The sequence below is a fragment of the Dendropsophus ebraccatus genome, chromosome 14 (assembly GCF_027789765.1).
Source record: "Dendropsophus ebraccatus isolate aDenEbr1 chromosome 14, aDenEbr1.pat, whole genome shotgun sequence".
In the NCBI taxonomy this organism is placed as follows: Eukaryota; Metazoa; Chordata; class Amphibia; order Anura; family Hylidae; genus Dendropsophus; species Dendropsophus ebraccatus.
Genome location: NC_091467.1, coordinates 6,612,704 through 6,639,402, shown reverse-complemented (window position 1 = coordinate 6,639,402; position 26,699 = coordinate 6,612,704). Strand labels below are relative to the sequence as shown.

Below are 26,699 nucleotides of genomic sequence, written 5' to 3'. Positions count from 1 at the left end.
TCACCACAGAGACGGGGTACAGACAGACAGCTTCACCACAGAGACGGGGTACAGACAGGCAGCTACAGCCCAGAGACGGGGTACAGACAGGCAGCTTCACCACAGAGACGGGGTACAGACAGGCAGCTACAGCCCAGAGACGGGGTACAGACAGGCAGCTTCACCACAGAGACGAGGTACAGACAGGCAGCTTCACCACAGAGACGGGGTACAGACAGGCAGCTTCACCACAGAGACGGGGTACAGACAGGCAGCTTCACCACAGAGACGGGGTACAGACAGGCAGCTACCTCCCAGAGACGGGGTACAGACAGGCAGCTTCACCACAGTGACGGGGTACAGACAGGCAGCTACACCACAGAGACGGGGTACAGACAGACAGCTTCATCACAGAGACGGGGTACAGACAGGCAGCTTCACCACAGAGACGGGGTACAGACAGGCAGCTTCACCACAGAGACGGGGTACAGACAGACAGCTTCACCACAGAGACGGGGTACAGACAGGCAGCTTCACCACAGAGACGGGGTACAGACAGACAGCTTCACCACAGAGACGGGGTACAGACAGGCAGCTTCACCACAGAGACGGGGTACAGACAGACAGCTTCACCACAGAGACGGGGTACAGACAGGCAGCTTCACCACAGAGACGGGGTACAGACAGGCAGCTTCACCACAGAGACGGGGTACAGACAGGCAGCTTCACCACAGAGACGGGGTACAGACAGGCAGCTACCTCCCAGAGACAGGGTACAGACAGGCAGCTTCACCACAGAGACGGGGTACAGACAGGCAGCTACCTCCCAGAGACGGGGTACAGACAGGCAGCTTCACCACAGAGACGGGGTACAGACAGGCAGCTACCTCCCAGAGACGGGGTACAGACAGGCAGCTACCTCCCAGAGACAGGGTACAGACAGGCAGCTTCACCACAGAGACGGGGTACAGACAGGCAGCTACCTCCCAGAGACGGGGTACAGACAGGCAGCTTCACCACAGAGACGGGGTACAGACAGGCAGCTACCTCCCAGAGACGGGGTACAGACAGGCAGCTACCTCCCAGAGACGGGGTACAGACAGGCAGCTTCACCACAGAGACGGGGTACAGACAGGCAGCTTCACCACAGAGACGGGGTACAGACAGGCAGCTACCTCCCAGAGACGGGGTACAGACAGGCAGCTTCACCACAGAGACGGGGTACAGACAGGCAGCTTCACCACAGAGACGGGGTACAGACAGGCAGCTTCATCACAGAGACGGGGTACAGACAGGCAGCTTCACCACAGAGACGGGGTACAGACAGGCAGCTTCACCACAGAGACGGGGTACAGACAGGCAGCTTCACCACAGAGACGGGGTGCAGACAGGCAGCTTCACCACAGAGACGGGGTGCAGACAGGCAGCTTCACCACAGAGACGGGGTACAGACAGGCAGCTTCACCACAGAGACGGGGTACAGACAGGCAGCTACCTCCCAGAGACGGGGTACAGACAGGCAGCTTCACCACAGAGACGGGGTACAGACAGGCAGCTTCACCACAGAGACGGGTACAGACAGGCAGCTTTACCACAGAGACGGGGTACAGACAGGCAGCTTCATCACAGAGACGGGGTACAGACAGGCAGCTTCACCACAGAGACGGGGTACAGACAGGCAGCTTCACCACAGAGACGGGGTACAGACAGGCAGCTTCACCACAGAGACGGGGTACAGACAGGCAGCTTCACCACAGAGACGGGGTGCAGACAGGCAGCTTCACCACAGAGACGGGGTGCAGACAGGCAGCTTCACCACAGAGACGGGGTACAGACAGGCAGCTTCACCACAGAGACGGGGTACAGACAGGCAGCTACCTCCCAGAGACGGGGTACAGACAGGCAGCTTCACCACAGAGACGGGGTACAGACAGGCAGCTTCACCACAGAGACGGGTACAGACAGGCAGCTTTACCACAGAGACGGGGTACAGACAGGCAGCTTCACCACAGAGACGGGGTACAGACAGGCAGCTTCACCACAGAGACGGGGTACAGACAGGCAGCTTCACCACAGAGACGGGTACAGACAGGCAGCTTCACCACAGAGACGGGTACAGACAGGCAGCTTCACCACAGAGACGGGGTACAGACAGGCAGCTTTACCACAGAGACGGGGTACAGACAGGCAGCTTCACCACAGAGACGGGGTACAGACAGACAGCTTCACCACAGAGACGGGGTACAGACAGGCAGCTATGTGTACCACCTAGACAGCCCGACTACCCCCCCCCCCCCAAGATGGCCCAACCACCCCAAGAGACATCCTGACAAATCCAACTACCCCCAGAGACAGCCTGAATACCCCCAGAGATGGCCTGAATGACCCTTCGGGGACAGACAGCTACATGACTGACCCCACTACCCCCAGAGACGGCCTCACTGACCTAACTACCCCCAGAGACGGCCTCACTGACCTAACTACCCCCAGAGACGGCCTCACTGACCTAACTACCCCCAGAGACGGCCTCACTGACCTAACTACCCCCAGAGACGGCCTCACTGACCTAACTACCCCCAGAGACGGCCTCACTGACCTAACTGCCCCCTCACTGACTGTAGATACATCTCTCAGTTTAAATACAATGTGATACATCAGTCAGCCTGCACCCCCCCCCCCCCCCTCACTGACAGAATGCTGCAGCACCACTGTTGTCCACAAGGTGGCCACCCTTACATAACCATGGCCTATGGGCAGAGGATAAATATGGGGATTATGTAACATTGCAGCTCTCTCACATCTGCAGCTTCTGTCATGTGAAAACATAAAACCCTCATCCTGTCACACTACAACTCCCATAATCCTCAGCTGCCTACAACCTGTTTATTAGACGTGGAAACAGAGTACACCTTGTTTACTATCAGGTCAGCTGGATGTGATGGCGCGTATCCCCTCTATATTATAGTAACACAATGTCTATGCCTGCAGGATCTCAGCATGTCTCAGCGGCTGGCGGCGAGAGGACATCACGGTACAGCCTGTACAAAGACCCCTGACTCTCACCATGTCACCCCCCAAACCTCCACAGAGGGCCGCACTCCTGTTCATGCTGCAGGTAATGTCGGAATATGCAATGTGCTGACATTTAAAGGGGCCACTAACTACAACAATAAAACTTAAACAATGTGTGAATTCACCTGAACCCTTTAAGGATCGGGCTAATTTCCACCTTAAAGGGGTTATCCAGAATTAGAAAAATCAGAGCTCTTTAAGAACAGCGCCACCCCTGTCCTCAGGTTGTGTGCAGTATTAAAATTCAGCTCTACTCCCTTCAATAGAACTAAGCTGCAAAACTACATCCAACCTAAGGACAGGGGTGGTGCTGTTTCTGGAAGAAAGCGGCCATGTTTGTCTAAGCCTGGAGAACCCCTTTAAATGGGTTTGCTGTGTTATTTTGACTTTTCCACTCTTCACAGGACATATCACAGAATATCTACAGCAGTGCCCCATATGTCACCTCTTACCTGAGTACAGCAGTGCTCCATATGTCACCGCTCCCCTGAGTACAGCAGTGCCCCATATGTCACCGCTCCCCTGAGTACAGCAGTGCCCCATATGTCACCGCTCCCCTGAGTACAGCAGTGCCCCATATGTCACCGCTCCCCTGAGTACAGCAGTGCCCCATATGTCACCGCTCCCCTGAGTAAAGAAGTTCCCCATATGTCACCGCTCCCCTGAGTACAGCAGTGCCCCATATGTCACCGCTCCCCTGAGTACAGCAGTGCCCCATATGTCACCGCTCCCCTGAGTACAGCAGTGCCCCATATGTCACCGCTCCCCTGAGTACAGCAGTGCCCCATATGTCACCGCTCCCCTGAGTACAGCAGTGCCCCATATGTCACCGTTCCCCTGAGTACAGCAGTTCCCCATATGTCACCGCTCCCCTGAGTACAGAGTAGACAAGGGGGAATCCTAGGTACCTTCTGTGATAGATGGGGACATCACCTCCGGGAACAGAGACCAGACTGAGGCCATGTTCACACTCATCATATACAGCACAAAAAACATCCCAAAAGTACAATGTGGCAACATAGCCGGAGCCTATAAATACTTTTACAGCGTCTACTCCACACAGGTGGTAAGAACCCTACTAACAGGAAAGGACGGCAGAAGACGTCTCACTGTCAGCTAAGTAAGAAGTGCGGGACAGAGACAGAGAAACTGAGGAAAAGTGCCCACGTCTTCATGGTATCTATCTATCTAGCTAAGAAACAGATCACTGATCTAAGGGAAACCACCATATTAAGTGGCCTTATAAGTCAATGGAAAAACCAAGGCCAGGTATCCATCCACATACAGCTGTTTTGGGATGTTGCCTCTCATCAGTGTGGAGCAGGATTCTGGCTAGGTGGGAGCAATTTCTCATAAAGCCATAAGAGAGCTCACTGATCTCCTATCTATTTATCTATCTATCTATCTATCTATCTATCTATCTATCTATCTATCTCCTATCCATCCATCCATCCATCCATCCATCTCTCTATCTATCTTATTAGTAGTGGAGACATGCTGCTGCATTGTGGCTGGGAAAGTTGTGGAGTCAGCCATCTGATGTTCCGCAGGTGTCGTCCTGCTGAGATACAAGGAGCAGAGCACAATACTTGCTGCACATTAAACAATGCCCATCATACAGCATAGTCTCTTTATGCCCAATATCAGATCATTTCTGCATGCTGTACTGACATACACCCCGTAGATGGCAGCAGAACACAGCACACATTTCCCTCTCTCAGGAATACTGACACCTGTATTGGCCGGCTGTATTTTGTGCTTATCCAGTAGTGGCCTCACATCCATTGTGTCTTACTGTTTCTACTTCTGTCCTGTTTCCTATACACTGAGGTGGAGATAGGTAATGATGATGATAATAATAAAGGATTCACTCATTATACTGGGCTTACAGTCTGACAGGCTATTGCTTTATTATTAGATCTTGCTGTATGTATATATCCTTATCTCTTCCTCTGGCAGACGTATGCTAGGCAGCCCGTGTCCAGCCTTCTCTCGCAATGCACGCGCCTAGAGGAGGAAAATGCTTCACTGCTCAGACAAATCACGAAGATGGAAGACGAGGCCATGAAGAGCGCCACTCAGCAGCTTCAGCAGTATGACAGGGCAGGGGTAAGTGTCAGGGCAGGTTTACCTCTGCATGTGCATTACTGCATTATGAATGGGCCTAACTTATCATATGGTCTCTTTCCCTTTTCTCAGAGTAATGTCCGTGCAGTACAGAACTGGACAGAACATCAAATTCATGATGCTGAACAGGATCTGGAGTTGATAAAAGAACAGAGAGAAGAACATATAAATGGTAAGGGGATCACTCATTTCTGTATTACCCTTATTGGCAGTAAATGTACAGTAAAATTCCTTTATCCCCTTCCCATCCGCCCAATGTGAATATACAACAGCTAGCAGTGCGTCATCCTACATAGCTGTTGTATATGGTGCTAACCATCTGTGTACAGAGTACAGTCATGGGGATCTGATCGTTTCAGGTCCAGGTTATGGTGTCGGTACCATCTGTTTTCAGTTACTACCATATTTGTACATCCTCTGAAGTAAGATCATTGGGTCCCTAAAGAGGAGTGTTAAAGGGGTTATCCAGCGCTACAAATACCTGGCCACTTTCTGCCAGAAACAGCACCGCTCTTGTCTCCAGGTCAGGTGAGGTTTGGTTTGAAAACCTCTCCTGCTCTTCAAAATGGAAAGAATACAACTTCAAGCAGGACATAGAGCAGCTGATAAGTACTAGAAGACTGAAGAATTTTTAAGAGAAGTAAAATACAAATCTGTATAACTTTCTGACACCAGTTGATTTGAAAGAGCTTTTAGCCAAATTACCCCTGTGGAAGTGTAGTTAACATCCTCACCTCTACGTGTTGTCATCATCAGGACGTGAAACAATCAGATCCCAGCTCGCATATCAGAGGCTAAATATACAGGGAAAATAGTGGAGATAAAAATGAATTTAATAAGAAAAAAACAAAACAAAAGCTGAACAACTAAAAACAAATGCAAACCACTGCGTATTCACATGCAAAATATTAGATATCCTGTATCACATGGTGTTCAAGCCTGTATACATTCCAGTCAGCCCTTCTGTGAGGACTTCAGACCTGTGGATGAGCCTGGACTTGTGTCTCTAACAGGGATAACAAAAATGCATCCTTATCATTCCCTTTATCTGTGAGCAGCCTCACACTGACAGGCATAAGAGGACTGCAATGTAATGCTGGAGTGAAGGACAAGTCCAGTCCTCCACTGCGGCTTAAAGGGAACCCGTCACCATGAAAATGCTACCTAAGCTATCGGCATCGTGATATAGAGCAGGAGGAGCTGTGCGGATTAATGTATATTCTTATGGGAAATTATTCAGTATAACCTGTAATTTATTGATTGAAATCTCTAATGTCTCCAGACTAAAGAGTCCAGCCCATTGAGTGACTCCGCCCACTCGACTCCTTATCACAGAATGAACAGAGATTTCCATCAATATGTTACAAGTTATACTGAATCTTTTTATATATATATATATATATATATATATATATATATACTCAGTTCTATCTATCTATCTATATATATATATATATATATATATATATATATACACTCAGTTCTTCCTGCTCGGTAACAGAAAGAAAAGAAATTTTAGCAAACTGAAGAAAACACTATTTTTATTTTTCATTTTTGTCAAAGAAAACATATTAAAAACCAATGGTATGTACAGTAAAAGTACTACTCATTCCTCAGATAAGAGTTAGGCGTCATTTGAACATTCCGTGTACAGAACGTGGAAATGAAGCCTGAAGGCGAAAGGAAAAGAAAGTTGTAAAAAAAAAAAAAAGCTGCGTCCTTAGAACCCAACCAGGCCACAACCTTAAAGGGTTAATATGCAAAAAAACATGAAAACATCTCCCCGCTCGTTCTGTAAGAGGAACTAACACAAAGCAGTGACTAAGTCATGTGACTAGGACCGGCCACTTACCCATTAGAGCTCACACCTACCTCATTTGTTATTGCAGTGGAAGGACCTTCGATGGAGTTAGCCCTCGGCGGCCATTTGTGAACTTATCTCAACATTAATAGCGTTAAACATTGTAATATTTTACCTTGTGAAACTCTGCCCTGCAGTGTCTATGGGAGGAGGACCAGGGAAGAGGGAGGAGGACCGGGGAGTAATGTGTACCATTCACCTGTAAATGACTGTTCTTCAATATTCAGCTAGAATAACATCTGCCAAACCCACCCATGCAGCATCTTATCCCCCACTCCCTATAATAGACAGGATGCATACTAATACATATATACTATATACTACAAATATACTAATACCTATAGTATCCATATGTATGGGAGTCTGGAATCAGCTGACAGCTGCTGATGTGTCCAGGCCTATAGTCCATCTTGCAGTGCAGTTTATTGTTGCCTGTTGTCAGCCATGACAATACACCAAGTAAGGTTTAGGTGGCCATACACCTAAGATTGTGACCGGACAAATTCTTGTTCAGGTAACAGCTTTTCCTCCTTGGCTGAACGTGAATGTGCTTACAGTGGGCATAGGGTAAAAAGCCACTGAAAGACCCCTCTTTCCCGTTTGTCCTCCACTAGCCCCTCCAGACTTCTCTGTCCCTTCCAAATTCCTCTGTTCCACACCCTCTGTCCCCTCCAGCCTCCACTATCCCCTCCAGACTCTTCTGTACCTTCTAGACCAGGGGTACTCAACAACTTTTAGTGAAGGTCCACTTACCGGAGTCTATTGTCAGGTGAAGGTTCAACCTGAACATCATTAGTAAATGTGTTGCGCTCCCCCAGTAGTATATAGCGCCCTGTTGCTCCCCCAGTAGTATATAGACCCCTGTGCTCTCCCTTAGTAGTATATAGTCCCACTGTGCTCTCCCCTAGTAGTATATAGCCCCCTGTGTGCTCCCCCAGTAGTATATATTCCCCTGTGTGCTCCCCCAGTCGTATATAGTCCCCTTGTGCGCTCCCCCAGAAGTATATAGTCCCCCTGTGCACTTCCCCAGTAGTGTATAGCCCCCTGTGCGCTCTCCCAGTAGTATATAGTCCCACTTTGCTCCCCCAGTAGTATATAGCACCCCTGCTATGTGCTCCCCAGTTATATAGCCCCCTGTGCTCCCCCTCCCATATAGCATATAACATAGAAAAACCAAACACTTATACTCACCTGGGTCCGGGTGTCTTCTCTTCTCTTCCCCTCCTGTGGCCGCACTGCAGTGGTCACAAGAGGCCGCTCTCCCCTCTCCTGGCGTCGGCGCTCCAGTGGCGTCACTTGAGCGCCAAAACCAGAGACAGGGCAGAGTGGCCTCTTGTGAGAGACTGACAGGGAGGGAGCCAATGGTTCCTCCTCTGTCGGTGCTGCTCCTGCACGGTAACTATGAGTGCTCGTTACAAGCACTCATAGTTACTGTGCAGAGGGGAGCAGCGCAGCTCAGTATACAGGTATACTGAGCTGCAGCAGGGGGCCGAGACAGCTGTCTTCCGCCAGTTGAGGACCCCTGTTCTAGATTCCCCTGTCTCCTCCAGACTCCTGTTGAAATCCAATATGCCCAATCCTTCTGTCCACCAACCAGGGATAGTCTGTACACCCCTAAACACATTACAGGGATGGTCAGTCCAGCCAACAGATCTAATGAATATCCAGATACACTAATAGATATATAGAGATTGCGTATTGTACTTGGAGATCACTTTGAACTCCGGTATTCTGTCATGTGTCACTTTCAGGACTGCGTCTGCAGCTGCAGAATTGTGAGGAAAAGATACAAAAGACCCAGAAGGAGCTGCAGCAACTGCGAGAGTACCGAGACCGAGGCCATTCAACAAGAACACTTCAGGCTGCAGAGCTGGAGAGACAGCTGCGGGTGTTACGTGAGCTGCATGAGGTGAGAAGCGTGGTAACATGGTGGCCAATGGCTGAGTAACTGACTCCACCACCCATTTGTTAAAGGGATTGCCCAGCAAGCAGAAAAAGGCTGAAGACTTCTGCTTGCTGGCGCTCACTTTCTTAGATCCCACTTCTCAGATGTAAGCCTTCCGAAACAAGGGGTGGGAGGGGCTAAGCCGCGAAACTAGACACTGCAGCTATTGGACATTGCATGAGGGCGTGTTTAGCCCTGCCCCTCCCAGCATCTTGGAAGGGAGGGGGGAGTAAAAAGATTTAGCCACTGTACAACCCCTTTAAGGTACCCATGCACATACAATAGCTGTCGGCCAAAATGCTTGTTTGTCCAACAGCTATTTCTTCCGCTTCCTCCGTACCCATGACCCATACCCATGTTCAGCTCAGCCGAGGGTTCATCGGTTCTGAATAGAGAGAGGAGGGGAAAGCTGCTCTCCAAACAATAAAAGGATGAGGCTGTTGAATCTTCTTCCCCACCCCACATCATTTCCTGTGGGAGAGCCCCCATACACATTAGACAGTCAGCTAGTCCTGACAAAATCAATGGGTGGAACGATTTTTTTTCCTAAAGTCTATGGGGGGTTTAGTGTAGTCAGAACCCCCATTTCTTGCTGTGCAATGGTTTGTTCTGCATTGATGAAGCTGTGGAATAGACCACTGCATACAGATAATGGGGGATTATTATTTGTGGATGTTGTCCACCCATTTCTCCTTTTTACTTAAAGTGTAACTGTTATTTAAAATATTTTTGCAGAAATCAATAGTACAAGCGATTTTAACAAACTCTGTAATAGGTTTTATTAGGCAAAAAGCCTCTTTCTGTACTCAAAAAGCAGTTTCCCAGCCTCCCCCCTACTTATCTGTTCATTATAAGGCAAAGCCGTCTACGTTACAGAAGAGCAAAGTGAAGACGGGTTCTGCTGTCTCCATTATAACCTATGTAGGGGGGAGGGACCGTGGGGGATGAGTGAGCAGTTAGAGCAGAGAAGCAGCTGTACAGTCTGGAGACTGTGTGGGCGCATAAAACGCTCGATTCACAGGTCAGAAAGGTCAGTGCTGGCAGATTGCAGGATGATGTGCTGTGCAGGGCTGCCTTTTCTCCTCTCCGTGCTCACTCATCCCCCTCGGTCCCTCCCTCTCCACAGAGCATAATGGACACAGAAATCCTGCTTCTTCTGAAAGGGGGGGGGAACTGTAAAACAGTTTTTTGAGTACAGAGATGGAAACTCTTTTGTTTAATAAAACCTACTACAGAGTTTCTTACAATCACTTGTACTATTGATACTTATTGATTTCTACAAAGTGACATTTACATGACAGGTACACTTTATGGTAAGACACATCCAGATAGCCAGATGAATTACGAGACTTCTAAATGACAGTGTTTGTGCTTTGTGACTCCTGTCTTTCTCGCCTTTCTCCAGGACCAGGCCGCTGATGTGGAGGCGTTGGCTCGAGCAGAGATTAATAAATTGTTGGAAAGTCATCAGAAGCTGCAGGACAGTGTTCTCCAGGGTGTAGTAGAGGTGAGCGAACGTGTGCCTTGCTATAGATCACTGCTTCACTATAACACCACCAGACTGTACAGCTGAGTTATCATAGCAGCGTTCTGGTGTTCTGTAAGGCCCGGGACAAGGGTCTGGTTACTGTCGCTGCCTCTGACAGATGGGGTTACATATAGACTTTGTGTAGCACAACAGTAGTGATGGGAACCATTCCAAGTCCCCCGTTTTCTATAGCAATACCTTCCTTTGCACCTTTCATTGTTGTTTAGTCAGATAATTTTTTATTGAAGTTTTTTCAAAACAAAAATATATACTTTTTATATACCCTCCCCCACCCTTTACATCTCCCACCCCCCAACCTCCCCTCACAAAAAGAAAACCAAAACACAGTAATATATAACATATGCAATACAGGGAGGCATAAGTTTCTGATGGCAAATATTTCTGATGGCAGGAAGGGAGGCGTTATCTCAGGATCATTCCTATTCGTTTAGCTTCAGAAGGCGCCATAAAGTGTCACTGTCATTTTTTTTTTTTTAGCAGAAATCAATAGTCCAGGCGATTTTAAGAAACATTGTAAGTTGGTTTATTAGGGAAATATGCCATATTCTGCATTCAAAAATACTTTCCCCAGATCCCCCCCCTCCTCTCTCTCTTTCACTGCTCATTATCAGGAAATCTTGACTCTTTTACATCAGTCGTGTCCTGTCTAACCTATGAAGAGGGGAGGGGGGAGGAGGGAGATTAGTCGCCAGCAGACAACAAAGAACAAAGGATTACACAGTGGGGGCTGTATGAAAGCCAGTATTCAGAGGTCAGAGAGGTTAGTGCTGACTTCAGAGGAGATAGCCCGGTGATGTAGCTGTAAATTAACTCTTTGTTGTCCTGTTTAAGTGCCTCATCTCCCTCCACCCCTCCCCTCTCCATAGAAAACAATGAAGACAGGGGGAGAGCTTCAAACTGCTTTTTCATGATAAAAATGCATTTTTCAGCTAATAACCCAATTACAAAGTTTCTTAAAATTGCCTGTACTATTGATTTCTGCAAAAACAAATTTGAGCGACAGTGACACTTTAATAAACCTATCAATCAGTGCTATCCTAGTCTAGGGAAGGTATAACCTTTATGCAGAGGACAGTATATTATCGGTTCTGGGTCACTAGATCGCTTGGGCAAGGACTTAACCAGACATTTTGCATTCATTAAGGATATGGGTGTGAGAAAAAAGAATTGTAGAAGTATCATTTCCGTAAGCTCACAATCTTAATGTAAGCTGACTAGCTTCACCCATGTGCCACCAAATCGTATGCCATCAGACCATTAACCCCCTCATGAAGGTCTACCTAGTATGTCTATGCTGGGCAGTATATCCAGGGGCCCCAAATAGTCTTGAATTTGGCCATCGCCTTACGTTTTTTATATACTCCTTTCTCCAGCCCTATAATAGCATGCAGTCTTGTCATCAGTTCCGCACCTGTGGGTACTGCCATCTGTATCCAATAGCGGGCAATGAACTTCCGGGCCTGGTAGAGTATCCTAGCTATATCTAGTGCAATACCCGTCGGATCAGTGTCCGTTGTAACTAGACCTAGTAGACATTACATATTGATATATGAGCGTCTTCTGTTCCACATCAAGGGTAAGAAGAATCAGGACACAATCCTATTCTGTATAGAATGTGATGTGACAAGGCCTACATCTCTCTCCCATTGGTCAAAAATTGTTATTGGTTTGGAGTTATGGAAGGACGCCAAGAGGTCACTATAGATTACAGATATTAACCCTTTGGAGTCAGTAGTAGTGAGCAGAGATTTCAAGACAGGATGAAGCGATATTCTCGGGGACGTCATTCCAGACTGCATTCCCACTGCATGGCGGAGTTGGAGGGGCACCGTTCATTGTTTGCATTACTAAAGGCGGCATGTATTCCAGCTGCCAGAAGAACCATCATTCAGGTGCGGGGTCCTCTTAGTAGATTTCTATAAAAGCCCAGGAGTCTCTGACATGGCAGGAAGTGTGTGCACCTCGCTGGCCCTGCTTATATCAGGGGATCTCCTCTGTTCCTGGAGCTATGTCTGGCATGCACCATGCTGGGCCCGCGCTGACTCCATCCTTTAAGCTGCATTCTTCTCCTGAGTAAATCTTCCAGAATGACTCCAAAAAAGGAGCCAAATCATTTCACCCAATTGGTCAGTAAAGTTTACCGCCGCTCTCAGATGCCATTACTATCCTTCCTATACCCTGGCTGTGTAGGCAGGGGCCTTGCTGTAGGGGGTCCAAAAATTGTTGCATCAGGGCAAATGGCACATAGTAGGTGGGGGCCCTGATATACCTTATACTATAGTCAGCCAGCGGGTCCGGCCGACTATAGTATAAGGTACTATACTATAGTCCCTGGCCCTATTGTTCCCCATGTTTATTGGGAGGATGAGAGTCCATATTCAGCTGACAGTTTAGTCACATCCAGAGCTGCATTTGCAATTCTGCTGACTTCTTAGCTCTCTTACATCCCCTAGCGGCACCTAGCTTGCTCAGCAGATTTGGCTTGTGCAGGGTATGGTCTGCGGGAGGTTATGCTACTGTAGGTGGGCAAAATCTGCTAAATTCTGATGAAATGTATGAAGGCCGTATTAGCCGGCCCGAGCAGCATTATTTACAGAACGTAGTACATGGCACAGTAATCGTGCGGCCCCAGCAGTAATCAGCCACATAATAGGAGACCTCCGGCCGAGTGATGGGCTGATGGCTGGATCTATTACATGGGGCAGGATCTCCCTGATTTGGCTGATAAATTGCCTGTGTAATAGTTATGGCTGCATCTGTAAGGACAATGTCAAGCAGTTCCAGTAGCAATTAGCTAAATTTTGAATGCAGCTCTGGAGGATGAGGTAACCACAGGTCAAAACAAGGTGAGCAAAGAAAATTCTTTGCAAAGACTCTGAATATTCTGTCTATTATATCTTTATGTACCTATAAGGTGATGCATCAGTATAGAACAAATCCTGCAGGGTGTAACCTTCATTCTCTGTCTATAGGAACATGTGGAGTCTCTGCCTTTGCCTTTAAAAAGGATGTGTCTGCAGAACCAGGAGATGAGGAGCGAGATCCGAGCGTACCAGCAGGTGACAGTCACAGCTCATGGCTATGCCTGATTCCTGACTAATATAACATTACATACCATGAGGACCGAATAACAAGGGGTAAAAGGGAGAAAGAATTAGCTGACACATTAGTGATATGTATGGGGGGCCTATATGATGCAGAATAAAACAGCTGTAGTGGTAGGTAGTGGTAATACAAGATTTTAAGAAACTCTGTAAAAGGTTTTATTAGGCAAAAAAGCCTCTTTCTGTACTCAAAAAGTTCACTCACTTCTTATCTGTTCATTATCAGGCAAAGCCGTCTTCATTACAGAGAAGCAAAGTGAAGATGGGTTTGTTGAGTCTCATTATAATCTATGGAGGGGGGATGGGATGAGGGGGATGAGTAAGCAGGGAGAGGAGACAAGCAGCTGTACAGTTTGGAGACTGGGCAGATAAAAGGCTGGATTCACAGGTCAGAAAGGTTACTGCTGGTCTTGGATCCTCGTGAGAGAAGATTGCAGGATGTTGTTCTGTGCAGGGCTGCCTTTTCTCCTCTCCGTGCTCACTCATCCCCCTCTGCCCCTCCCCTCTCCATAGACTGGCTGTAAAACAGCTTTTTGAGTACAGGAGGAAACTCTTTTGCTTAGTAAAACCTATTACAGAGTTTCTTAAAATCACTTGTACCATTAATACTTATTGATTTCTTTTTTGTTTTGTAAATAAGATGTGTGTCTTCAGCTTTAGGGTCCTTTTACACAGATTTATCTGACAGATTATTGAAGCCAAAGCCAGGAAAGGATTTGAGAAGAGGAGAAATCTCAGTCTTTCCTTTATGACCTGTTCCCTGTTTATAGTCTGTTCCTGGTTTTGGCTTCAATAATTTGTCAGATAAATCTGTCTGTGTCAAAGGACCCTTTAGAGTCGCGGCCTCTATCACTTCCTCCCCACAGATGATTACAGGACTTCAGGATGACATTAAGATGTTGCTGGAAACTGGAAATTCTCTCCGTAAGTCATGGAATGAAAAGACAGACAGACTCCGCAGGGATCTGCTGCTCCACGAGCCCCGGTGAGTGTGAGAGTTGTTTATGGGGAAGGCTGGATCCACACAATGTTGGAACATAGGAAAGTGTATGTGCAGATATAACCTGAGACAAGAGAAAGGGCAGAGCTGTGTATGTGGTGGGATCTATGCAGGAGAGCTTTCCCACTATGTGCTGATGGGGATTACAGGGTGGGATAGTCCCCCTCACAATGTCACTTTAAAGAACTTTTGACATGTCCTAGAGAAAGTTTGGTCAGTTGGGATGTGGGTGTTTAAACCCCCGCTAATCAAGCCTGGAGAAGCTCTTGGCTGATTGCTTCTCCCCCTACCTCCCTGCTATCTTCATCTCTCTGCAGGGGGGCAGTCTTCTACGTTAGGGTCCTATTCCACGGGCCGAGGAGGGCCCGATCAACGATGTAAACGAGCGGCGATCTGCTGGCTCGCCGCTCGTTTACTGGGCCTATTCCACGGCCCGATGATCGTTGAGCGAGGGCTGCAAGGACATTGTTACCGATGTCCTTGCAGCCCTTGCAGCATCATACATTACCTGTCCAGGTTTTTTCTCCGCGCTGTCTTCATCCCCGGGTCCCACAAGCTCTATCTTCAGAATGGCCGGTCAGCTGACAGGCCACACACCGCGGCGGTCCCGGCCTGTGATTGGTTGAGCGCTCCGTCAGCTGACCGGCCATTCTGAAGATAGAGCTTGTGGGACCCGGGGATGAAGACAGCGCAGAGAAGAAGCCTGGACAGGTAATGTATGATGCTGCTGCTTGTCAAATCGTCGGCCGCCCGCCGCGCACCGCTATTCAACCGTAGCGATGCGCGGTGGGGGAACGATGATTTTAGGTCTGGCCCTAAATGAACGATCAGCCGATGACACGATCATCGGCTGATCATTCTCTCTATTTCACCGAACGATAATCGTCGGAATCAGGCCAAATAGGGCCGATCCGGCCAATTATCATTACTGTGAAATAGGGCCCTTAGTCTATGGAGATCATCTCCTGCAGTGAGCCGGAGACTGAGGCAAGCTACGCACTTCTCCCAACTCTGTCCACCCAGACCCCGACCCGATCAAAACTTCTGATGTCTCCATGGAACATGTCAACATTTTTTTTAATATGTGACAGGTACACTTTAAGGCTATGTTCACACTACGTAAAACTACGGCCGTAGTTTTGCGGGGTGGAACAAATCCTTACTTTCAATGGGATCCCGGCCGGAGCATACACACATCGTATACGCTCCGGCCGGGATCTATGCAGCGCCGCAAATAACTGACAGGTCAGTTTTCTGCGGCTGGAATTCAGTAAATTACGGCCGCAGAAAGACCTGTCAGTTCACACAGTGAAGCGAGCGACTCCGGCCGCTCACTTCACTGTGGGCTATGGGAAGCTCTGATGCGGGTGCGCGCTGATGCACCCGCATCAGAGCTCCGTGGCCGAATGATCATCCGGCCGGCACTTAAGTATGATGAGATGATCCGGCCAGAGACCGGCCGTTCCGTGACCCGGCCGGGGTCATGGAATGGCTGGTCTCTTACGTAGTGTGAACATAGCCTAAAAGCAGAGATTCAAATAAGCATGTGTCTGTACACTTAAGTGTATGAGATGTAGAAGTATCTCTCACTGTGATGCCAGGAAGATCTGAGGAGGCATCTCTAAAGGGACTCTGTCATCTCCAAAACACCTGTTATCTTTAGGTTACCAGTAGATTATACCTCAGTAGAGTATACAAGACTGATTCTATATCTGCAATCTTTCTATATATTTTTTTAAAGGTTTTATTTATGCAATTTTTTTAAAACCAACAGTTACATCAAGAAATACAACAGACAACGAGCCTGCACAGGCATCAAGTCATACATTGTACAACCAGAAAGCATAGAACACAATAAAGAGTCCCAAAACCAGAGCGTTTTAACCATAATAACAAGTCTCAGATAGCGACTCTTAAGATGGAGGGTATTAGATTAAAGTATGAACCCAATGCCTGGGGCCCGCCAATCAGAAACACACATAGTACACACAACATTCATTCACCTTTCATACTCTGCCACACACCTGCCCCCCCATCCCCAAGTCTGAACAAGGAACCACCCATACTTTTTATGCCCGTATCTTAGAAGCCATATCGGGAATAGCCAGCCATTGTAACCATATTTGATCAAACTTTTTTGGGCAGTTTCTTTTTTGGTAGAGTACCCTATAAATGAGAATATACAAGTTAACAAGAGATTTCCATTGCGATAGAGAAGGAGTTTCCAGAGATTTCCATGCCATGATCACCACCTTCCTGGCTTCTATATTCTTACATCCCGTTGCTATAAGCCACAAATGAAGGAGTCTTAGTAGTCCTCTCCATTCTATTCTGGAGCTGTCATCCTATCCATTCTATTCTGGAGCTGTCGTACTCTCCGTTATGTTCTGGAGCTGTCGTCCTCTCCGTTATGTTCTGGATCTGTCATCCTCTCCATTATATTCTGGAGCTGTGGTCCTCTCCGTTATATTCTGGAGCTCAGTAGTCCTCTCCGTTATATTCTGGAGCTCAGTAGTCCTCTCCATTATATTCTGGAGCTCAGTAGTCCTCTCCGTTATATTCTGGAGCTGAGCAGTCTTCTCCATTATATTCTGGAGCTGTCGTCCTCTCCATTATATTCTGGAGCTGAGTCGTCCTCTCCGTTATATTCTGGAGCTGAGCAGTCTTCTCCATTATATTCTGGAGCTGTCGTCCTCCCCATTATGTTCTGGAGCTCAGTAGTCGTCTCCGTTATATTCTGGAGCTGAGCAGTCCTCTTCATTATACTCTGAAGCTGTCATCCTTCCTATTATATTCTGGAGCTGTCGTCCTCCCCATTATGTTTTGGAGCTGAGCAGTCCTCCTCATTATGTTCTGGAGCTGTCGTCCTCTCCATTATATTCTGGAGCTGTCGTCCTCTCCATTATATTCTGGATCTGTCGTCCTCCCCATTATATTCTGGAGCTGAGCAGTCTTCTCCATTATATTCTGGAGCTGTCGTCCTCCCCATTATATTCTGGAGCTGAGCAGTCTTCTCCATTATATTCTGGAGCTGTCGTCCTCCCCATTATGTTCTGGAGCTGAGTCGTCCTCTCCCGTTATATTCTGGAGCTGTCGTCCTCTCCATTATGTTCTGGAGCTGAGTCGTCCTCTCCATTATACTCTGGATCTGTCGTCCTCCCCATTATACTCTGGAGCTGTTGTCCTCCCCATTATATTCTGGAGCTGAGCAGTCCTCCTCATTATACTCTGGAGCTGTCGTCCTCCCCATTATATTCTGGAGCTGACCAGTCCTCCCCATTATACTCTGGAGCTGTCGTCCTTCCCATTATATTCTGGAGCTGTCGTCCTCCCCATTATACTCTGGAGCTCAGTAGTCCTCTCCGTTATATTCTGGAGCTGTCGTCCTCCTCATTATATTCTGGAGCTGTCGTCCTCCCCATTATACTCTGGAGCTGTCGTCCTCCCCATTATATTCTGGAGCTGAGCAGTCCTCCTCATTATACTCTGGAGCTGTCGTCCTCCCCATTATATTCTGGAGCTGACCAGTCCTCCCCATTATACTCTGGAGCTGTCGTCCTTCCCATTATATTCTGGATCTGTCGTCCTCCCCATTATACTCTGGAGCTGTCGTCCTCCCCATTATACTCTGGAGCTCAGTAGTCCTCTCCGTTATATTCTGGAGCTGTCGTCCTCCTCATTATATTCTGGAGCTGTCGTCCTCCTCATTATACTCTGGAGCTCAGTAGTCCTCTCCGTTATATTCTGGAGCTGTCGTCCTCCTCATTATATTCTGGAGCTGTCGTCCTCCCCATTATACTCTGGAGCTGTCATCCTCCCCATTATATTCTGGAGCTGTCGTCCTCCTCATTATACTCTGGAGCTGTCGTCCTTCCCATTATATTCTGGATCTGTCGTCCTCCCCATTATACTCTGGAGCTGTCGTCCTCCCCATTATACTCTGGAGCTCAGTAGTCCTCTCCGTTATATTCTGGAGCTGTCGTCCTCCCCATCATGTTCTCGAGCTGTCGTCCTCCCCATTATGTTATGGAGCTGTCGTCCTTCCCATTATACTCTGGAGCTGAGCAGTCTTCTCCATTATATTCTGGAGCTGTTGTCCTCCCCATTATGTTCTGGAGCTGAGCAGTCTTCTCCATTATATTCTGGAGCTGTCGTCCTCTCCATTATGTTCTGGAGCTGTCGTCCTCCACATTATGTTCTGAAGCTGTCGTCCTCCCCATTATGTTCTGGAGCTGAGCAGTCCTCCTCATACTCTGGAGCTGTCGTCCTCCCCATTATATTCTGGAGCTGTCGTCCTCCCCATTATGTTCTGGAGCTGTCGTCCTCCCCATTATGTTCTGGAGCTGTCGTCCTCCCCATTATGTTCTGGAGCTGTCGTCCTCCCCATTATGTTCTGGAGCTGTCGTCCTCCCCATTATGTTCTGGAGCTGTCGTCCTCCCCATTATGTTCTGGAGCTGTCGTCCTCCCCATTATGTTCTGGAGCTGTCGTCCTCCCCATTATGTTCTGGAGCTGTCGTCCTCCCCATTATGTTCTGGAGCTGTCGTCCTCCCCATTATGTTCTGGAGCTGTCGTCCTCCCCATTATGTTCTGGAGCTGTCATCCTCCCCATTATGTTCTGGAGCTGTCGTCCTCCCCATTATGTTCTGGAGCTGTCGTCCTCTCCATTATGTTCTGGAGCTGTCGTCCTCTCCATTATGTTCTGGAGCTGTCGTCCTCTCCATTATGTTCTGGAGCTGTCGTCCTCCCCATTATGCTCTGGAGCTGTCGTCCTCCTCATTATGTTCTGGAGCTGTCGTCCTCTCCATTATATTCTGGAGCTGTCGTCCTCTCCATTATGTTCTGGAGCTGAGCAGTCCTCCTTATTATACTCTGGAGCTGTCGTCCTCCCCATTATGTTCTGGAGCTGTCGTCCTCTCCATTATGTTCTGGAGCTGTCGTCCTCCCCATTATGTTCTGGAGCTGTCGTCCTCTCCATTATGTTCTGGAGCTGTCGTCCTCTCCATTATGTTCTGGAGCTGTCGTCCTCTCCATTATGTTCTGGAGCTGTCGTCCTCCCCATTATATTCTGGAGCTGTCGTCCTCTCCATTATATTCTGGATCTGTCGTCCTCCCCATTATATTCTGGAGCTGTCGTCCTCCCCATTATGTTCTGGAGCTCAGTAGTCGTCTCCGTTATATTCTGGAGCTGAGCAGTCCTCTTCATTATACTCTGAAGCTGTCATCCTTCCTATTATATTCTGGAGCTGTCGTCCTCCCCATTATGTTTTGGAGCTGAGCAGTCCTCCTCATTATGTTCTGGAGCTGTCGTCCTCTCCATTATATTCTGGAGCTGTCGTCCTCTCCATTATATTCTGGATCTGTCGTCCTCCCCATTATATTCTGGAGCTGAGCAGTCTTCTCCATTATATTCTGGAGCTGTCGTCCTCCCCATTATATTCTGGAGCTGAGCAGTCTTCTCCATTATATTCTGGAGCTGTCGTCCTCCCCATTATGTTCTGGAGCTGAGTCGTCCTCTCCCGTTATATTCTGGAGCTGTCGTCCTCTCCATTATGTTCTGGAGCTGAGTCGTCCTCTCCATTATACTCTGGATCTGTCGTCCTCCCCATTATACTCTGGAGCTGTTGTCCTCCCCATTATATTCTGGAGCTGAGCAGTCCTCCTCATTATACTCTGGAGCTGTCGTCCTCCCCATTATATTCTGGAGCTGACCAGTCCTCCCCATTATACTCTGGAGCTGTCGTCCTTCCCATTATATTCTGGAGCTGTCGTCCTACCCATTATACTCTGGAGCTCAGTAGTCCTCCCCATTATACTCTGGAGCTGTCGTCCTCCCCATTATATTCTGGAGCTGAGCAGTCCTCCTCATTATACTCTGGAGCTGTCGTCCTCCCCATTATATTCTGGAGCTGACCAGTCCTCCCCATTATACTCTGGAGCTGTCGTCCTTCCCATTATATTCTGGATCTGTCGTCCTCCCCATTATACTCTGGAGCTGTCGTCCTCCCCATTATACTCTGGAGCTCAGTAGTCCTCTCCGTTATATTCTGGAGCTGTCGTCCTCCTCATTATATTCTGGAGCTGTCGTCCTCCTCATTATACTCTGGAGCTCAGTAGTCCTCTCCGTTATATTCTGGAGCTGTCGTCCTCCTCATTATATTCTGGAGCTGTCGTCCTCCCCATTATACTCTGGAGCTGTCATCCTCCCCATTATATTCTGGAGCTGTCGTCCTCCTCATTATACTCTGGAGCTGTCGTCCTTCCCATTATATTCTGGATCTGTCGTCCTCCCCATTATACTCTGGAGCTGTCGTCCTCCCCATTATACTCTGGAGCTCAGTAGTCCTCTCCGTTATATTCTGGAGCTGTCGTCCTCCCCATTATGTTCTCGAGCTGTCGTCCTCCCCATTATGTTATGGAGCTGTCGTCCTTCCCATTATACTCTGGAGCTGAGCAGTCTTCTCCATTATATTCTGGAGCTGTTGTCCTCCCCATTATGTTCTGGAGCTGAGCAGTCTTCTCCATTATATTCTGGAGCTGTCGTCCTCTCCATTATGTTCTGGAGCTGTCGTCCTCCACATTATGTTCTGAAGCTGTCGTCCTCCCCATTATGTTCTGGAGCTGAGCAGTCCTCCTCATACTCTGGAGCTGTCGTCCTCCCCATTATATTCTGGAGCTGTCGTCCTCCCCATTATGTTCTGGAGCTGTCGTCCTCCCCATTATGTTCTGGAGCTGTCGTCCTCCCCATTATGTTCTGGAGCTGTCGTCCTCCCCATTATGTTCTGGAGCTGTCGTCCTCCCCATTATGTTCTGGAGCTGTCGTCCTCCCCATTATGTTCTGGAGCTGTCGTCCTCCCCATTATGTTCTGGAGCTGTCGTCCTCCCCATTATGTTCTGGAGCTGTCGTCTTCCCCATTATGTTCTGGAGCTGTCGTCCTCCCCATTATGTTCTGGAGCTGTCATCCTCCCCATTATGTTCTGGAGCTGTCGTCCTCCCCATTATGTTCTGGAGCTGTCGTCCTCTCCATTATGTTCTGGAGCTGTCGTCCTCTCCATTATGTTCTGGAGCTGTCGTCCTCTCCATTATGTTCTGGAGCTGTCGTCCTCCCCATTATGTTCTGGAGCTGTCGTCCTCCCCATTATGTTCTGGAGCTGAGCAGTCTTCTCCATTATGTTCTGGAGCTGTCGTCCTCTCCATTATATTCTAGAGCTGAGCAGTCCTGCTTATCATACTCTGGAGCTGTCGTCCTCCTCATTATGTTCTGGAGCTGTCGTCCTCTCCATTATATTCTGGAGCTGTCGTCCTCTCCATTATGTTCTGGAGCTGAGCAGTCCTCCTTATTATACTCTGGAGCTGTCGTCCTCCCCATTATGTTCTGGAGCTGTCGTCCTCCCCATTATGTTCTGGAGCTGTCGTCCTCCCCATTATGTTCTGGAGCTGTCGTCCTCCCCATTATGTTCTGGAGCTGTCGTCCTCCCCATTATGTTCTGGAGCTGTCGTCCTCCCCATTATGTTCTGGAGCTGTCGTCCTCCCCATTATGTTCTGGAGCTGTCATCCTCCCCATTATGTTCTGGAGCTGTCGTCCTCCCCATTATGTTCTGGAGCTGTCGTCCTCCCCATTATGTTCTGGAGCTGTCGTCCTCTCCATTATACTCTTGAGCTGTCGTCCTCTCCATTATATTCTGGAGCTGTCGTCCTCTCCATTATATTCTGGAGCTGTCGTCCTCTCCATTATATTCTGGAGCTGTCGTCCTCCCCATTATACTCTGGAGCTGTCGTCCTCCCCATTATGTTCTGGAGCTGTCGTCCTCCCCATTATACTCTGGAGCTGTCGTCCTCTCCATTATATTCTGGAGCTGAGCAGTCCTCCTTATTATACTCTGGAGCTGTCGTCCTCTCCGTTATATTCTGGAGCTGTCGTCCTCCCCATTATGTTCTGGAGCTGTCGTCCTCCCCATTATACTCTGGAGCTGTCGTCCTCTCCGTTATATTCTGGAGCTGTCGTCCTCTCCGTTATATTCTGGAGCTGTCGTCCTCCCCATTATGTTCTGGAGCTGTCGTCCTCTCCATTATATTCTGGAGCTGTCGTCCTCCCCATTATACTCTGGAGCTGTCGTCCTCTCCGTTATATTCTGGAGCTGTCGTCCTCCCCATTATACTCTGGAGCTGTCGTCCTCCCCATTATATTCTGGAGCTGTCGTCCTCTCCGTTATATTCTGGAGCTGTCGTCCTCTCCATTATGTTCTGGAGCTGTCGTCCTCCCCATTATATTCTGGAGCTGTCGTCCTCTTCATTATGTCCTGGAGCTGTCGTCCTCTCCATTATGTTCTGGAGCTGTCGTCCTCTTCATTATGTTCTGGAGCTGTCGTCCTCTCCATTATGTTCTGGAGCTGTCGTCCTCCCCATTATACTCTGGAGCTGTCGTCCTCTCCGTTATATTCTGGAGCTGTCGTCCTCCCCATTATACTCTGGAGCTGTCGTCCTCTCCGTTATATTCTGGAGCTGTCGTCCTCTCCATTATGTTCTGGAGCTGTCGTCCTCTCCATTATATTCTGGAGCTGTCGTCCTCTCCATTATGTTCTGGAGCTGTCGTCCTCCACATTATGTTCTGGAGCTGTCGTCCTCCCCATTATGTTCTGGAGCTGTCGTCCTCTCCATTATGTTCTGGAGCTGAGCAGTCCTCCTTATTATACTCTGGAGCTGTCGTCCTCCCCATTATACTCTGGAGCTGTCGTCCTCTCCATTATGTTCTGGAGCTGTCGTCCTCTCCATTATATTCTAGAGCTGAGCAGTCCTCCTTATTATACTCTGGAGCTGTCGTCCTCCCCATTATATTCTGGAGCTGAGCAGTCCTCCTTATTATACTCTGGAGCTGTCGTCCTCCCCATTATACTCTGGAGCTGTCGTCCTCTCCATTATATTCTGGAGCTGAGCAGTCCTCCTTATTATACTCTGGAGCTGTCGTCCTCCCCATTATATTCTGGAGCTGAGCAGTCCTCCTTATTATACTCTGGAGCTGTCGTCCTCTCCATTATGTTCTGGAGCTGTCGTCCTCTCCATTATATTCTGGAGCTGAGCAGTCCTCCCTATTATACTCTGGAGCTGTCGTCCTCTCCGTTATATTCTGGAGCTGTCGTCCTCCCTATTATACTCTGGAGCTGTCGTCCTCTCCGTTATATTCTGGAGCTGTCGTCCTCCCCGTTATATTCTGGAGCTGTCGTCCTCCCCATTATACTCTGGAGCTGAGCAGTCCTCCTTATTATACTCTGGAGCTGTCGTCCTCTCCATTATATTCTGGAGCTGTCGTCCTCTCTATGCCTGCACATGCCCAGTGTGTAGGGTTACAGCGGTGAGATACAAAGGAGGAGAAAGCTACAAATGACAGATGTGGGATCGGCCTCCTCTATCCTACTTACAGATGACTTCAGTTTAGGGGTTTGAGGAGGGCGGGCTGGGGGTGACTAAGAGGTAACATAGGAAGCCGCAGGAGAAAGAGACTGTGCACAGCGATTGCAGAGGATTCCTTCCCTGTCTTAGGACTGTACCGTCGCTGTATCCTGCCTGACAGAACGTTAGGGTAATGGATGTATATGAGCCATATGCTGATAACGCTCCTTTCTCCTCCTCATAGTTGTGCGGCTGATGAAGATGTGATCCTGGATATCCCCCTGAACCGGCCAATGTACATCTAGTGCCTGATGCGTCTCACAGTCTGTAAGCCGAAGACTCGTCACATCCCTCACGTACATTTACTTCTTGGACTACTGAACAACTCATGGAACGTGATGGTATAACAAGGACTTTGTGTTTACGTGGAGATGCCAGAGAGTCTGGTCTGCTGTGTGTGCCAGTCTGTAGGTGCGCCAGACAAAATCACAGATTTCCCATTGCATCACTTAGGACTTTGGGAAAGCTGGATGATAAGCTACTTGTGGCCGTGTTAATTATCACCCAGCTTTCCTAAGGACACATATAAAAGAGCGGTGCTGACAGTGTGCTCTAGCTTGCAATCCCCTAGTGAGCATGGTGCCTTTTGGTAATTTGTCCGTTCAGTGGATTATGCACAATCCTACTGTAATAAAGTGTCAAAGAGGAGTTGTGCCTCAGTGTTTGTGCCACACTCTGGCCGCCTCACCCCTCCTTCCTCCTCTTCATAAATAATCAATGCTGCCCGGCCTCCTTCTCACTCAGCTGTCAGTCAGTGTCTCTGCTGCTCGGCCTTCTGCTCGCACAGCTGTCAGTCAGTGTCTTTGCTGCTCGGCCTCCTGCTCGCACAGCTGTTAGCCAGTGTGTCTGCTGCTCGGCCTCCTGCTCACTCAGCTGTCAGTCAGTGTCTCTGCTGCTCGGCCTACTGCTCGCTCAGCTGTCAGTCAATGTGTCTGCTGCTCGGCCTCCTGCTCGCTCAGCTGTCAGTCAATGTGTCTGCTGCTGGGCCTCCTGCTCGCTCAGCTGTCAGTGTCTCTGCTGCTCGGCCTTCTGCTTGCTCAGCTGTCAGTGTCTCTGCTGCTCGGCCTCCTGCTTGCTCAGCTGTCAGTCAGTGTGTCTGCTGCCCAGCCCCCTGCTCGCTCAGCTGTCAGTCAGTGTCTCTGCTGCTCGGCCTTCTGCTTGCTCAGCTGTCAGTCAGTGTCTCTGCTGCTCGGCCTCCTGCTTGCTCAGCTGTCAGTCAGTGTGTCTGCTGCCCAGCCCCCTGCTCGCTCAGCTGTCAGTCAGTGTGTCTGCTGCCCAGCCCCCTGCTCGCTCAGCTGTCAGTCAGTGTGTTTGCTGCCCGGCCTTCTGCTCGCTCAGCTGTCAGTCAGTGTGTCTGCTGCCCAGCCTTCTGCTCGCTCAGCTGTCAGTCAGTGTGTCTGCTGCTCAGCCCCCTGCTCGCTCAGCTGTCAGTCAGTGTGTCTGCTGCCCGGCCCCCTGCTCGCTCAGCTGTCAGTCAGTGTGTCTGTTGCCCGGCCCCCTGCTCGCTCAGCTGTCAGTCAGTGTGTCTGTTGCCCGGCCTCCTGCTCGCTCAGCTGTCAGTCAGTGTGTCTGTTGCCCGGCCCCCTGCTCGCTCAGCTGTCAGTCAGTGTGTCTGTTGCCCGGCCTCCTGCTCGCTCAGCTGTCAGTCAGTGTCTCTGCTGCTCGGCCTCCTGCTCGCTCAGCTGTCAGTCAGTGTGTCTGCTGCCCAGCCCCCTGCTCGCTCAGCTGTCAGTCAGTGTGTCTGTTGCCCGGCCTCCTGCTCGCTCAGCTGTCAGTCAGTGTGTCTGTTGCCCGGCCTCCTGCTCGCTCAGCTGTCAGTCAGTGTCTCTGCTGCCCGGCCTCCTGCTCGCTCAGCTGTCAGTCAGGGTCTCTGCTGGTGTTGTCATTATTCAGTGTCGGGCATGATCACCTGTGCCAGCAGTAGTATGGCCTGATGCCACACCACAACAGTATCCTTATTCTTAAAGTGTACCTGTCATTTCAAAAAAAAAATTTTCACATGTCAAAAATTTTGATCGGTCCAGGTCCGAGTGTTCATCGGGAGAACAAGCCAGAAGAAGATGCGCTGCAGCGCTTACTCTCCCCGCTGTGTGTAAGAAAAAAAGAGTCCGGCTCCATTACAGCCTGACTGTAACACAGAGCGGGGAGCGGATGTGATGCAGTGGTCTTCTTCCGGCTCCATCTCCCGATCGGTAAAGGTCAGACCCAGACTTTTGTCTCTGTGACAATTACACTTTAAAGAGTGCCGGTCACGTAAAAATAACTGTTCACATGTCATCAGACTAGTCATAAGTTATTGATCACAGAGTGCCGTGCCATTCACTCCCCAGCCGTATCCCCATAACAGCCAATCCTGACAATAGAAGCCTATGAGACTACATTGTCAGTGGATCGTGCTGCTGCAGCTCCTCTTGCCGACCATACATCCTGATCACAGCAGGTGCCGCCATGTCAGAAGTTATATTCTGTCAGAGTAAGTTCTCTGTAAAGAAAGAGCTGTGGTAAATTACATTCAGCAAAAAATAAGACTCAGTCTATGTAGGTTGTGAGAAATGCCTGACGGGTCCCCAACCTGCAGATCCCCGGCTGCTGCAGAACATCATCTCTTACCATG

At 48.9% G+C, this 26,699-nt stretch overlaps 1 protein-coding gene across 1 annotated transcript in view; it reads left to right on the top strand.

Annotated features, from left to right (window-relative positions):
- Positions 1-25,091, top strand: part of C14H20orf96 (chromosome 14 C20orf96 homolog) — a 28,352-nt gene extending 3,261 nt beyond the window's left edge. Inside the window, exons 2-10 of the mRNA XM_069953805.1 lie at positions 2,968-3,094; positions 4,115-4,227; positions 5,011-5,160; positions 5,251-5,350; positions 8,791-8,948; positions 10,390-10,491; positions 13,506-13,592; positions 14,504-14,622; positions 24,270-25,091. Coding sequence (XP_069809906.1) covers positions 2,968-3,094; positions 4,115-4,227; positions 5,011-5,160; positions 5,251-5,350; positions 8,791-8,948; positions 10,390-10,491; positions 13,506-13,592; positions 14,504-14,622; positions 24,270-24,330 — 1,017 coding nt within the window. The 3' untranslated portion in view covers positions 24,331-25,091. The remainder of the gene's footprint in view (positions 1-2,967; positions 3,095-4,114; positions 4,228-5,010; positions 5,161-5,250; positions 5,351-8,790; positions 8,949-10,389; positions 10,492-13,505; positions 13,593-14,503; positions 14,623-24,269) is intronic.
- Positions 25,092-26,699: the final 1,608 nt, after the last annotated feature.